Source organism: Neophocaena asiaeorientalis, unplaced genomic scaffold (assembly GCF_003031525.2).
Source record: "Neophocaena asiaeorientalis asiaeorientalis breed wild unplaced genomic scaffold, Neophocaena_asiaeorientalis_V1.1 scaffold65, whole genome shotgun sequence".
Classification (NCBI taxonomy): domain Eukaryota; kingdom Metazoa; phylum Chordata; class Mammalia; order Artiodactyla; family Phocoenidae; genus Neophocaena; species Neophocaena asiaeorientalis.
Window position 1 is genome coordinate 15,944,164 of NW_020173215.1, and position 14,362 is coordinate 15,958,525.

The window sequence follows — 14,362 nt, forward strand, 5'->3', positions numbered from 1 at the left end:
ATGTAGGATTTTAGTTCCCTGATCAGGGATAGAACCCACGTCCCCTGCATTGGAAGCGCAGAGTCCTAACCACTGGACTGCCAGGCAAGTCCCTCAGTTATCTTTTAAAGATACTTAAATAACAAGAAAATTTTAGTTAATGTTTCTAGTGCTCTTTGTTCCTTTGTGTGGATAGGACATTTTGTCCTATCATTTTCCTTCTGCCTAAAGGACTTCCTTTGACATTTCTTTTAGGGTAGGATTGCTGGTGATGAATTCTTTCAGTTTTTCCATGTCTGAAGAAGTGTTTGTTTCACCTTTGTTTTGAAATATACTTTTGATGAGTACAGGATTCTCAGTTGACAGGTTCTTTTTTTCAATACTTTAAAGTGTTTTTGCCCCATTCTCATTTGCATGGTTTCCATCAAGAAATCTGATGTCATCCATATCTTTGTTCTGTTCTACCTAATGTTTCTTTTTTTCTCTGGCGACTTTATTACTGGTTTGAATAGTTTTATCATGTGTTGATTTCTACATGTTTCTTGTGCTTAGAGTTCATTGAACTCCTTGGATCTGTGTGTTTTGGTTTTCATTAGTTTTGGAAAAATTTTGGCCATTATTCAAATATTTTTTTCTGTCCTTCTCTCTCTCTTCCAATTACATGTATGTTAGATTTCTTAAAGTTATCACACAGCTCACTGAAGTGCTGTTAATTTTTTGAACTTCTTTTTCTCTCCATATTTCATTTTGTATAGTTTTGTGTATGTGTGTGGTTTAAGATTCACTAATCTTTTCTTCTCAAATGTCTGATCTGCCATTAGTCCTGTCCTATATTTTTAATCTCAGACATTGTAGTTTTCATCTTTAGATATTTGATTTTATATCTTTTCAAACATATGGAATATAATCATGATAACTTTTAAAGTCTTTTTCTGCTAATTCTAACCTTTGTGTTGATTCTGGATTGGTTTCAGTTAATTTTTCTCTTCATCTCCATTCCTTTTGTGTCCCATTTCTTTGCATGCCTGCTAATTATTTATTTATTTATTTAGACCGCACCACCACCGCGGGTCTTGTGGCATCTTAGTTCCCCTTAGTACCAGGGATTGAACCCAGGCCCTCGACAGTGAGATGGGAGTCCTAACCATTGGACCACTGGGGAGTTCTCACATGCATGCTAATTTCTGATTGGATGCCAAACTTTGTAAATTTTATCTTCTTGGGTGGTGGATATTTTGTATCCCTTGAGCTTTGTTCTGGGGCCACAGTGAAAACAGTTGGAAACAGTTTGGTCTTTTGGGTCTTGATTTTAAGATTTGTTAGGCAGGTCCAGAGCAGTGTTTAGTGTAGGGCTAATTATTCCCCATTACTAAGTCGAGACCCTTCTGAGCGCTCTACCTAGTGTGCCCTGAATTATGAGGTTTTCCAGTCTGGCTGGTAGAAAACAGGCACCATCCCCAGCCACGCTGAGCCTTAGGGCGTGTTTCCTCCATTCCTTTATGATGACCCTTTCCTGTGCCGTGGCTGGGTCCTCACATGCATGCCCCGATTAACACTCTTTTGAAGGCTTAGGAGCAACCCTTTGCAGGTATCTGGTGTTTTCCTCTGGAGAGCTCTCTCCTCTGGGTACTTTTCCTGTGATCTCCAGCTGCCTTAGATTCTCTGACCTACTTCCTTCAGCCACCGCTTCATGTCTCCTCATTGTCTTGGTGCAACCTTCACTGAATGAGTGCTGGCTATCCACTCGCTTCAGGTGATGTCCCCAGAAGTGAATGTATTGGTTAATTGATGATCTGTCTGGCATCCTGAGATCCACACGTATTAAACAATTTATGGAAAATGTTTTAATTTTGAGAGTCAGCTGGAAAATTTCAGCAAGTAAACATTATAGAAAATCTTTGCTTTAATTTATCTAGTTTTTATAATTCAGAAAAGAATTATAGAGAAGATTTTAGGAAGTAGCAGAATACATATTAGTGGTACATTGATCTAGTAACTTCATCCTGTGGTGGATTTAAACATATTTTCTTTATATTTAATGTTTGTAACATTTAGTGTGTAGTTCTAGATGAAGTGCAAGAAACTGAGCGTTAAATCTTTGGTGAAGAGTTTCTGTCTTTCTGACTTGATGCTCTTACTAAAAATAATTATTAATACTTTTTAAAAAGTCATTTTTGTAACCCTCTTATTATCTGCTAAAATTCATGCAAAAGCTGATCCAATGAGATTTGCCTATCACTATGTTAGTTTTCATTTTCTAGTGGCATAAATTAATCAGAACTCTAGCATAAAGAATATTATGACTTAATAAAGCCATTGTTAGATTAGTATGACGTATTGAAAGTATGTTAATTTAGTGGAAAATGGCATCTATCACAAGTAATCAGAAAGTCAACCTAGGTATATAAGAAGAAAAGTTAAAATAGATATAACTATTGCCTGACAGGGCTATAAGACAAATGTGTGTTTCATCTTAATTTTTATGAAATAAGTGATGAGCAGTCCAAAGTTTTTAGCCATACAAAAATTGATTACCTGTGTAAAACTTACGTTTATGGGACTAATTTTTTTTTTTTTTTTTTTTTTTTTTTTGCGGTACGCGGGCCTCTCACTGTTGTGGCCTCTCCCGTTGCGGAGCACAGGCTCTGGACGCGCAGGCTCAGCGGCCATGGCTCACGGGCCCAGCCGCTCCGCGCCATGTGAGATCTTCCTGGACCGGGGCACGAACCCATGTCCCCTGCATCGGCAAGCAGACTCTCAACCACTGCGCCACCACCCGGGAAGCCCGGGACTAATTTTTTTTTACCAATGTTTCAGTGAAATTACCATTCAGCTGCTTGTTTCTGTTTTACTTTAAAATGAGCTAGTGATTTGTTACGAGATAAATTCTTTCAGCATAGCAAAATTTTACAAGTCCAGTCTCTTGAGACATAGCAAAATAAACATCAGTATAATTGAGCATGAGTACAAAAATACAGATTTCTGAGTTTTCCTTATTTTTAAATGATATTAAGCTTTTAAAAGTTTAAAATGTCACTTAGTTTAAAATGTCAACGATTACAGTAAAAAAAAAAATTAATGTTCCAAGATACCAAAGGTATTTTAATAAAGAGGAATGGTTCATTTGGAGTTTTTTCAAAAGATCAATAACGTAATTTATATCTATACATAACGCATACCTTTTTTCTCTCTTATTTTTGTAGGTTCTGCTGGAGACTTACATTTGGCCTCAATGTGAAATTAAAGTAGAAAATCACATCTACATGTATGTTGCTATCAGGATGTTGATTCATTGGTCATGCCTGAAGAGGGAAATTCAGTTCTAGATGGCTGACTGCCAGCAAAAATAAATGCTTACCCTAGATGTCAAGCACCTCTCCTTTTTACTGGAGTGAAAATCCCCTCCAGATACCAACAGAACATCACTGCAGAAAATGTTCCACATTTTAAGGATGTCAGCAACCTAAATTCATGCGCCCTATCTGTACAGTTGTTGTGGATGGTTTACCATCTGAAAGCTCCTCAAGCTCTTATCCAGGCCCTGTATCTGTCTCTGAAATGTCTCTGCTTCATGCTTTGGGTCCAGTGCAGACCTGGCTGGGACAAGAGCTAGAGAAATGTGGCATTGATGCCATGATTTATACTCGATACGTCCTCAGTCTTCTGCTGCATGACAGCTATGACTACGACCTGCAGGAACAGGTATTTACATACTGTAAATGTTTTGTGAAAATTTATGATTGTGTTTACATTTTCCTTCAAAGAGCACTTTCGTATTCCAGCACAAGTTAGACGGCTGGGGTCCACAAACTTTTTAAGCTGTCAGTGAATATAGATGAGCCGCGTTACCAAACACACTGTTTGGTTCAGTCATTTTCTCTGACATTTTCTTGATGTTGATTGCATTCTGGCACAGACTCTGGATCTTGTCACAGAAGGTAATAGTTTGATGACCCACTGCCTTTGAGTTAGCATTGCTCCGGAATGTTGGTTTCTGCTATTTAGGAAAATCCCACATTGTGATTAGACGTTTTAATCGTTGGGTCTGTTATACTTCTTAACAGTCCAAAGTTTAATATTTCATTTTATCTCTAAGAATGATGATAAACTGCTTATTAATCAAAGTGTGTGTTTTGAATCAGTAGACTTAAAATTTTGGTAAAGCATATAACTTTAAAGTGGCCAATATACATTTTACTTGACTTAGGTGCTTAAAGTGAAGAAAGCAACCAAATCTATGTTCTTGAAAAAAATCTCAACTTCAGTCTCACTCTCCAAGAGAAGCTCCTGAATGTGAGGCTTGCTGAAAGGGAGGCAGAGTCATCAGCACCGAACCAATGAGCTCTGGGTGACTTCTGGGTACAAATTTCATGTAAAAGGGAGTGTTTTGGGAATTCCCTGGCGGTCTAGTGGTTAGCAGTCCACACTTCCATTGCAGGGGGCACAGGTTCGATCCCTGGTTGGGGAACTAAGGTCCCACATGCCTTGTGTCACGGCCAAAAGATAAACAGTTTTTTAAAAAGGGAGTGTTTTGTGGGCAGTATTTGTTGTTGTTGTTTTAAACCATTGTTACTAACACTGAAAACAGGAGCAAAGTTTCATCGACGGAAGAATCTGGCTTTGACCTTCCAAAACACAGAGCAGTTTCAGAGTCCTGTACATACAGGGGGTTTCACAGCGTGCCTAACATTCTGTCACATGTCAGTTGAGCAGAGTATTTCCCACTGCTGGTGTTCCGCATCCTTTCTAGCTGGACACAACTACATTTCCCCTGCTTCCAGGTTGCTTACTGCCCTGGCTGGTGATTATTAGGTCAAGTAAGGCTTTGAGGGGGTTGACTTAAAACCTAATAATCAGAAAGTGTGTTATTTTGGCGGTCAGTATTTTGCATAATTTTCTTACCAAAGCTCTATTATTTTCCATCATATTTCCAGTAAATGTACTTTAAGGACAGGTAACATGTTAAATCTACTAACATAGAAGAATTTTTATTTCCAGAAATGAGGAAGATATTCCTCTTAACTCAAAAACCATGTACTTCAGTTGTAAATATGTACGTGTAGGAAACAAATCGTTTTTTAGTAGGAGTTTAATAAGGCTTCTTCTTAAAATTGTGTATTAACAGTATCAACACCAATAAATATGTTAGCACAGAGTATCTATGTGTTAGGTGCTATAGTACATGGAAAAAGGGGTAAAACATAGGCCTGCTATTAAGATTATGGTGAACACTTCCGTGATGAGACCTGTTTGTGAATCCCTTTGGTCTCTGTGTTCGCTGTAGGGTGGCGGCGGGCGGGGGGTGGGTGTCTTGGCAGCTGTCAGTGGCCTACTGTGTTGATCCTCCCTGTTCTGGTTCATCTTTAGGACACAGGACAGATAAAGGTTAGTGAAAACAGAGCATGTCTGGAATTACAAGGAGAATCCACAGGGAATTAAAAGGGCCCTAAAATCCTTTCCTGCTCAGCCCTGGCTCGCACAGTGCCAAGTCCCATGCTGATGGGGAAGGTCAAATTGAAAATGACCTTTCATAGGAGATGACCCATAACTTTTCCATGACTCAAGGAGGAGGATATGCTCACTGTATCCCCCCAGAGAGAGTCAGGGCATAGAGCCAAGGGAAGGGCCTGAGCTGACCTTCTGTGATTCAGACTCCACCTAATGGGCATACTCACCAGCCTGCTGTGGGCGAGCAAGCGTGCCACTCTTCTGATCCCTGGGTCACACTGTGGGTGGGCTCACCCCTCATTTGGAGGCCAAGTGACTCCACTTTTGGGTGTTTGTTTCCTTGCATCTTTTCTCACCCCTCAGTCCTTGAATTAGTCTAACCTTGACTTGAAAATGCCTAGTTTTAAGGCCATTGCTTCAACTACTGGCCTTATTTGTCATGTTGAACTCATGGCTTTTCACAGTTTTAGCTAAAAGAAACACACCAAGAGCTCTTGAGTTCTGAGAAACAGATTTTGTACTTGTCTCAGCAGCCCCTGGTGATTGGGTAGGAAGTACAGCTGATCAGGCCCTGGTCTTGGTTGAGGCTGACTAACAAACAGAGTTACATGTAAACCTCTGATTTGGGCAGGTTTGTAAATACAGTTGTGGCGACAGCTGTGTACTGCGTAGTGCTGGAGAACAACTGCCTTTTAATACGTAGATATTATAGGTGGGTCTTAGTAATTTTATTTCCACAAATTCTATTTTTTTTCTTTTTTCTTTTTGTCAAGATTACCATATTCTGATAAATGTATGCTTAGATAAATCAGGAATTCACTATACATCATTTTTAGATGTAAATATAAACTACTTTTCTAACCCATCCTTCAAGGTCCAGGTCACCTTCCTCTGAATCCACTTCTGATAATTCCTGATGAAAACAATGGCTTCTTCTTCCAAACTTGACCATGTTTCTGCTATAGAGCTCTTAATTATAGTTATTAGAATGTATTATCTTTCCCAGTAGTTTATAAGATGCTTAATGGCGGAAATCATATATTCATCTTAAAAATTTTTTTAAACTTTTTTCTTTTTTTTTTTTTTTTTTGCGGTACGTGGACCTCTCACTGTTGTGGCCTCTCCCGTTGCGGAGCACAGGCTCTGGACGCACAGGCTCAGCGGACCTGGCTCACGGGCCTAGCCGCCCCGCGGCTTGTGGGATCTTCCCGGACTGGGGTACGAACCCGTGTCCCCTGCATCGGCAGGCGGATTCTCAACCACTGCGCCACCAGGGAAGCCCCTAAACTTATTTTTTGAAATAATTTCAAACATCAGAAGGATTGGAAGAGTACGACAAAGAACCTCAGTCAGCCCCAGTTGCTAACATTTTCCCACTTTTACTTTATTTCTCTCCTCTCCTTTTTATGCCTGCTTATCCTACATAAATCAGCATATTATATTTATTTAGAGTTTTTGAATTATATTTTATTTATTTTTTTGTACAGCAGGTTCTTATTAGTTATCCATTTTATACATATTAGTGTATATATGTCAATCCCAATCTCCCAGTTCATCCCACCACCACCACCCGCCCACCACTTTCCCCCCTTGGTGTCCATACATTTGTTCACTACATCTGTGTCTCAATTTCTGCCCTGCAAACTGGTTCATCTGTACCATTTTTCTAGGTTCCACATATATACGTTAATATACGATATTTGCTTTTCTCTTTCTGACTTATTTCACTCTCTGTGACAGTCTCTAGATCCATCCATGTCTCTACAAGTAACCCAATTTTGTTCCTTTTTATGGCTGAGTAGTATTCCATTGTATATATGTACCACATCTTCTTTATCCATTCGTCTGTGAGTGGGCATTTAGGTTGCTTCCATGACCTGGCTATTGTAAGTAGTGCTGCAAACATTGGGATGCATGTGTCTTTCTGAATTATGGTTTTCTCTGGGTATATACCCAGTAGTGGGATTGCTGGGTCATATGGTAATTCCATTTTTAGTTTTTTAAGGAACCTCCTTACTGTTCCCCATAGTGGCTGTATCAATTTACACTCCCACCAACAGTGCAAGAGGGTTCCCTTTTCTCCACACCCTCTCCAGCATTTGTTGTTTGTAGATTTCCTGACAATGCCCATTCTAACTGGTGTGAAGCGATACCTCACTGTAGTTTTGATTCGCATTTCTCTAATAATTAGTCATGTTGAGCAGCTTTTCTTGTGCTTCTTGGCCATCTGTATGTCTTCTTTGGAGAAATGTCTATTTAGGCCTTCTGCCCATTTTTTCATTGGGTTGTTTGTTTTTTTAATATTGAGCTGCATGAACTGCAGCTTTAGCAAATTCATTGATTAGCTCTAGTAGTTTTCTGGTGGCATCTTTAGGATTCTCTATGTATAGCATCAGGTCATCTGCAGTGACAGTTTTACTTATTCTTTTCCAGTCTGTATTCCTTTTATTTCTTTTTCTTCTCTGATTGCCGTGGCTAGGACTTCCAAAACTATGTTGAATAATAGGGGTGAGAGTGGACATCCTTGAATCCCTGGGATAAATCCCACTTGATCATGGTGTATGATCCTTTTAATGTGGTGTTGGATTCTGTTCGCTAGTATTTTGTTGAGGATTTTTGCATCTATATTCATCAGGGATACTGGTCTGTAATTTTCTTTTTTTGTAGTATCTTTGTCTGGTTTTGGTATCAGGGTGATGGTAGCCTCATAGAATGAGTTTGGGAGTGTCCTTCCTCTGCAATTTTTTGGAAGAGTTTGAGAAGGATGGGTGTTAGCTCTTCTCTAAATGATTGATAGAAGTCAGCTGTGAAGCTATCTGGTCCTGATGGGAGTGTTCCTTCCTCTGCAATTTTTGGGAAGAGTTTGAGAAGGATGGGTGTTAGCTCTTCTCTAAATGTTTGATAGAATTCACCTGTGAAGCCCTCTGGTCCTGGACTTTTGTTTGTTGGAAGATTAATTACAGTTTCAGTTTCATTACTTGTGACCGGTCTGTTCATATTTTCTGTTTCTTCCTGGTTCAGTCTTGGAAGGTTATACCTTTTTACGAATTTGTCCATTTCATCCAGGTTGTCCAATTTATTGGCATGGAGTTGCTTGTAGTAGTCTCAGGATGCTTTGTATTTCTGCGGTGTCTGTTGTAACTTCTTTTCCAATTTTATTGATCTGAGCCCTCTCCCTCTTTTTCTTGATGAGTCTGGCTAATAGTTTCATCAAAGTTACCATGTGTCTCGGCCTGTTTCTCCTTGGGTTTATCCTACCTGTGACTCTCTGCGCTTCCTGGACTTAGGTGGCTATTTCCTTTAGGGAAGTTTTTGACTATAATCTCTTCAAATATTTTCTTGGGTCCTTTCTCTCTCTCTTCTCCTTCTGGGACCGCTGTAATGCGTATGTTGTTGCGTTTTATGTTGTCCCAGAGGTCTCTTAGGCTGTCTTCATTTCTTTTCATTCTTTTTTCTTTAGTCTGTTCTGCAGCAGTGAATTCCACCATTCTGTCTTCCAGGTCACTTATCCATCCTTCTGCCTCAGTTATTCTGCTATTGATTCCTTCTAGTGTATTTTTTATTTCAGTTATTGTATTGTTCATCTCTGTTTGTTTGTTCTTTAGTGCCTCTAGGTGTTTGTTCTTTAATTTTTCTAGGTCTTTGTTAAACATTTCTTGCATCTTCTCGATATTTGCCTCCATTCTTTTTCTGAGGTCCTGGATCATCTTCACTGTCATTATTCTGAATTCTTTTTCTGGAAAGTTGCCTATCTCCACTTCATTTAGTTGTTTTTCTGGGGTTTTATCTTGTTGCTTCATCTGGTACATAGCCCTCTGCCTTTTCATCTTGTCTGTCTTTCTGTGAATGTCAGCATATTATTTCTGAAGACTGGATTTTCTCTTAGCCATAGAACAGTTGTAAAATTCAGGAAGTTAACACCGACACATTATTATCTAATCTACTGTCAGTGTTCAGTTATTGTTAGCTGTCCCATTGATGTCCTCCACTGTAATTGTTTCCCTCATCTAGGGTCCTGCGTTGACCTTCGTGGTCACATCTCTTTAATTTCTTTTAATCAGGAATAGTTCCTCATCTTTCCTTTGTGTCTCATGATGTTGACAGTTTTGAAGAGAACAGGGCAGTTATTATTTTGTAGAATATCCCTTATTTGGGTTTGTCTGATGTTTCCTCCTGTTTAGAGTCAGCTTATGATTTATGGGAGTAACGTTGTGTAATGTTACTGAAGCGATGAGTTTCCCTCTTTTTTGTGCATCACGGTGGACAGCACATGATGTCAGTCTGTTTCATTCTTGTTGATGCTGACTTTGGTTCAGATGGTGGCCGCCAGGTTTCTGCACCGTAAAGCTGAACACTTCTCTGTGTAGTTTTCGGGTCACCTGTCCAGAGGAGACTTTTGAGTTTGCCGTCCATAGATGACTCCCACCTGAATTAATTATTAATTTGATAGTCGCAAAATGATGATCTTTTTTCTAACTTGGTTATCCCATGTACATTTAGTCATTGGCGTGTGCTGTAGTGCCTTCCATCTTTTTAAAATTAGTCTCCTTGTTGTGTAGAGAACACTGCCGGCCATTTCCTGCCACATCTTGAAGCTAAGTGGTATTTTCCCTGCTTTTACTCACCTGGAAATATATGTTCGGAGGGGTTAGGTGACATGCCTAAGGCCGGGTGGTTAGTAATGAGTCAGGATTTAAACTCATGTCTGGCAGCCAGATCCCGTGACCATTTGTTATGTCAGAGTTTTGTTTTTGTTGGCTTTTGTATGTAACAAATAATTGTTGAATGAATAACATTAAAACACTCTACTGTAAAGGCAAGTTTTAGAAACTACGTGGAATTGGTTTACTGTTTTTTAATGCACTGTGGGCTTTAGAGGTGGGGAAGGATCGCTTTGTCTTCTCAGCTCACAGTTGAACTATGCGTTGAGTGCCCATGGAGCAGAAGTGAGCGGCAGACAGCGGTGTGCTTTGCTAGGAGGCTCGGAGCATTAGCCTGGCTCCTGCAACTCTTAAAACAGACTGTGTTACATTATTCCAAAATATTTCATAGTCTTATTAAAAATGGCCGAAAGGAAAGCTATAGTAAAACTGTAATTTAAAGGTGGGAGTTAACTTTTCTTGTCCTGAGGATCATGGTCAACAGCAAGTTCCCAATAACCTGTCATGAGTAGGAAGAATTATTTTAGGAAGGTGGAACTGCCTTTCACCACGTCATTCTTATACAACCCCAGGCAGTCTTAGTTTTCCTATGTAGCCAATTACGTTAAAACCACCATCCAAGAGTTTATTAAGACACTTCTTATGTCTTTATATTTTAATGTTCTCAGCATCATGAAAGCTTTGTTTGTCTGGTCCGTGATTATGACAGAAAACCCAGCTTGGTCTGTCTTAAACAGAAGTAATGGTAAAGCACAAGCCCATGTGCATCATGTACCGCGTGTGAGCCTCGAGCTGGAGCACTCACTTCCAACACACGGCAACTCATTTAACCCTCAGCCACCCTGCTGTCCCCATTCCACAGGTGGTGGTACTTAGACACAGTGGCTAAGTAACTTGCCCAGCATCACACAGCTGGTAAACATTGATTGGAGCATTTATTGGTTTTAAAGCTTGAAATGTCCATGGGGTAGGGCTGGCCTCAGCGGCAGCTTGAGGGGCCTTCAAAGAATCAATGCCTCATCTTGAAGTTTGCCTTCTCTGTTGCCGTTATTCTCGAGCTTCCCCTCTCCCCTCCTCACTGTAAGCCCAGGCTCCCACCCTCATCCGTGCATGACCGGTCCCTGACCCAGCTGCTAGGATGAGGGGACTTTGGTGCCTGGGCTACAAGCACTTGGAACCATGAGGACTCAGAATTGGAGAGGGTGGGCTCCCAAGGAAATCTGGGATGATGAGGGTGCTGACCCATCAAAAAGAAGCGCTCTCTAAATACCTGTGTACAAAGTCACGCTTTCTTATTATAAATTTAAATTTTAGTAAATATTCCCTGATTGTACTACATGCTAAGATTTGGGCCTCAAACAAACCACTTGCTAATGCTATCCACTCTCTTCATGATTTTGTTCTCTCTGCTACTTCTAGGACTTTTATCTTTGCAGAGCTCCTCTGAAATTTCCTTTCATGATAGACCCTTAACCTGTGTGATTGCTTTAGATGTTCTTACGATGTTAGATTTTTTTTTAGGTCCCAAGGCTCCCAAGAACTTCATTAACTGTTGCAGATAGGGAGCAACTCTGGATTCTGTACAAGAATTAAACTTTTAATTGAGGTATAAAATGCATACAGAAAGGGTACAAACTAGTGAATTTTCACAAAGCTTGTATCTATGTAATTACTCCCAGAAAAATAAATAGAACATTCCATTGACACAGAAGCCGCCGCCACCTGTGCCCCACACAGTTTTAGAATTCCTCATGTGTCCAGAGGGGAATCCAGCAGACTGTGGCTTCTGTTTTCCACTCCTTCCTTTTTCTGGGATCCTGATGCCTACATCTCTAGTTTTTTCTCTCCAGCTCTGAGAGACCACCCGCAGCTCCACTGGTTTATTGCCTCTTAAAGGCTACCTTTTTCTCAGCCTTTTGTCTGGGGCCTGGAATGGGTACATTTCCCAAGGGAGAAAGCAGCCTTAGCTGTCCCTCCCTGGAACGGTCCTTCCTGCTTTTCTCGAGGCCTGGGTGGCTCAATAGGTCACTAATGACTTAGCGTGGGCGTTGGGTGTTTGGTTTGGTTTGGTATGTTATCTGGCTTTTCTGGTTAGTCTGGGCAGGAGAGTTGATCTGCTGCCAGTTTTTGGTTTTTTTGTTTGTTTTGTTTTTTTTTAAGGCAGTTTTTTTAGAGCACTTTTAGATTCATAGTACAGTTGAGAGGAAAGTATAGAGATCCCATATCCCCTGTGCCTCCACATATGCACAGCTTCTCGCACCATCAGCATCCCTTGCCAGAGTGGTACCTTTGTTACAATCAACAGACCTGCATTGACATCATTGTTACCTCAAGTCCATAGTTTACATGAGGGTTCACTCTTGGTGGTGTACATTCTGTGGGTTTGGGCAAGTGTGTAATGACATGTATCCACCATTATAGGATCAGACAGAGTAGCTGCACAGCCCTAAAAATCTGTTTGCTCTGTCTCGTCATCCCTCCCTCTCCACTAACCCCCGGTGCCTGCTTTTTTTACTGCCTCCATAGTTTTATCTTTTCCATCGTCAGGATCATACAGTACGCAGCTTTTTCAGATTGGCTTCTTTCACTTAGTGATATGCGTTTAAGGTTCCTCCATGGCTTTCAGTGCCTTGCTGGCTCATCTCATTTTAGTGCCTAGTGACAGTCACTGTCTGGATGGACCACGGTTTATTTATCCCTTCACCTACTGAAGGACATACTGGTTGCTTCCAAGTTTTGGCAATTCCCAGTAAAGCTGCTGTAAGCATGCGTGTGGGGGGTTTTGTGTGGAAGTAAGTTTTCAGCTCCTTTGGGTGAATACCAAGGAAGCCTGATTGCTGGATGGAATGGTAAGGGTACGTTTAGTTTTGGAAGAGACTGCCACACTGCCTTCCGACGTGACTGCACCATTCTGCGTTCCCACCAGCAGTGAGGGAGAGTTACTGTTGCTCCACGTTCTCGCCAGCATTTGCTGTTGTCAGTGTTCCAGTTTTTGGCCATTCTAAAGGTGTGTAGTGGTATCTCACTGTTGTTTAATTTGCATTTGCCTGATGACATTATGTAGAGCATGTTTTCATATGCTTATTTGCCATCTGTATATCTCCTTTGATGAGGTGTCTGTTGAGGTCTTTGGCCTATCTTTTAATCAGGTTGTTTGTTTTCTTATTATTGAGTTTTAAGAGTTTTTTGTGAATTTGTGTAGCAGTTCTTGCAGATGTGTCTTTTGCAAACATTTCTCCCTGTCTGTGGCTTGTCTTCTAATTCTCTTGACATTGTTTTTCACAGAGCAGTTTATATTTTAGTGAAATCCAACTTACCCATTTTCTCTTTCATGGATTGTCCACCAGTTACTTTTTAAAGAGGGTGTTCATTTGTTTTCTTGTTTAGTTTGGTGTTTATTTTGCTTATCTTCTCCTTAGTCTTTCTTTGACCACCATATTTAAAAAGAAACCTTCCATTCTCAGTCTTCTTTTCTACTTAATTTTTCCTCATAACACTTGTTGCTACCTGGAATTGTATGATTATTTGTGATATTTTATATTTATTTGTATGTCTCCTCTGCTGGAATATACAGTTCATGAAGTTAGGGACCTTGTCTGCCATGTTTTCTGCTGTATTCCCAGCCCTTAAAGCAATTCATGGGATGTCGAAGATGCTCAGAGATTTATTAAAGAAATGAATAGATGTGTGCTTCTTTCTCAGGTGTATGACTTGTGTGTGGAGGGGGAAACATGATGGAGGCGAGTGCAGATGTCATAGGTACACACTGGGGCCTGCCTGCCCTTCAGAGAAGTTACTGTAGCTTCTTCCCTCATCACCACCACCATCTTTCCCATTTTAAAATTTATTTTATTTATTTATTTTTGGCTGTGTTGGGTCTTCGCTGCTGTGTGTGGGCTTTGTCTAGTTGTGACAAGCAGGAGCTACTCTTCGTTGCGGTGTGCGGGCCTCTCATTGCGATGGCCTCTCTTGTTGCGGAGCACGGGCTCTAGGCACACGGGCTTCAGTAGTTGTGGCACGTGGGCTCAGTAGTTGTGGCTTGCGGGCTCTAGAGCGCAGGCTCAGTAGCTGTGGCTCACAGGCTTAGTTGCTCCGCCACATGTGGGATCTTTCTGGACCAGGGCTCAAACCCATGTCTGCTGCATTGGCAGGCGGATTCTTAACCACTGTGCCACCACGGAAGCCCTGTACATTTTGTCTGTATGATTTTGACTGTTCTTAAGTACCTCGTATCAGTGGAATCATGCAGTGTTTGTCCTTTTGTGACTGGCTTA

General features: G+C 40.7%; 1 protein-coding gene across 2 annotated transcripts in view; it reads left to right on the forward strand.

The window, feature by feature from the left end:
* Positions 1–3,186: 3,186 nt before the first annotated feature.
* KIAA0232 (KIAA0232 ortholog) overlaps positions 3,187–14,362 on the forward strand; it is a 54,918-nt gene continuing 43,742 nt past the window's right edge. For both annotated transcript variants that reach the window (XM_024745216.1, XM_024745217.1), the window contains exon 1: positions 3,187–3,681. In XM_024745216.1, the coding sequence (XP_024600984.1) occupies positions 3,451–3,681 (231 nt within the window). In that variant the 5' untranslated portion in view covers positions 3,187–3,450. The remainder of the gene's footprint in view (positions 3,682–14,362) is intronic.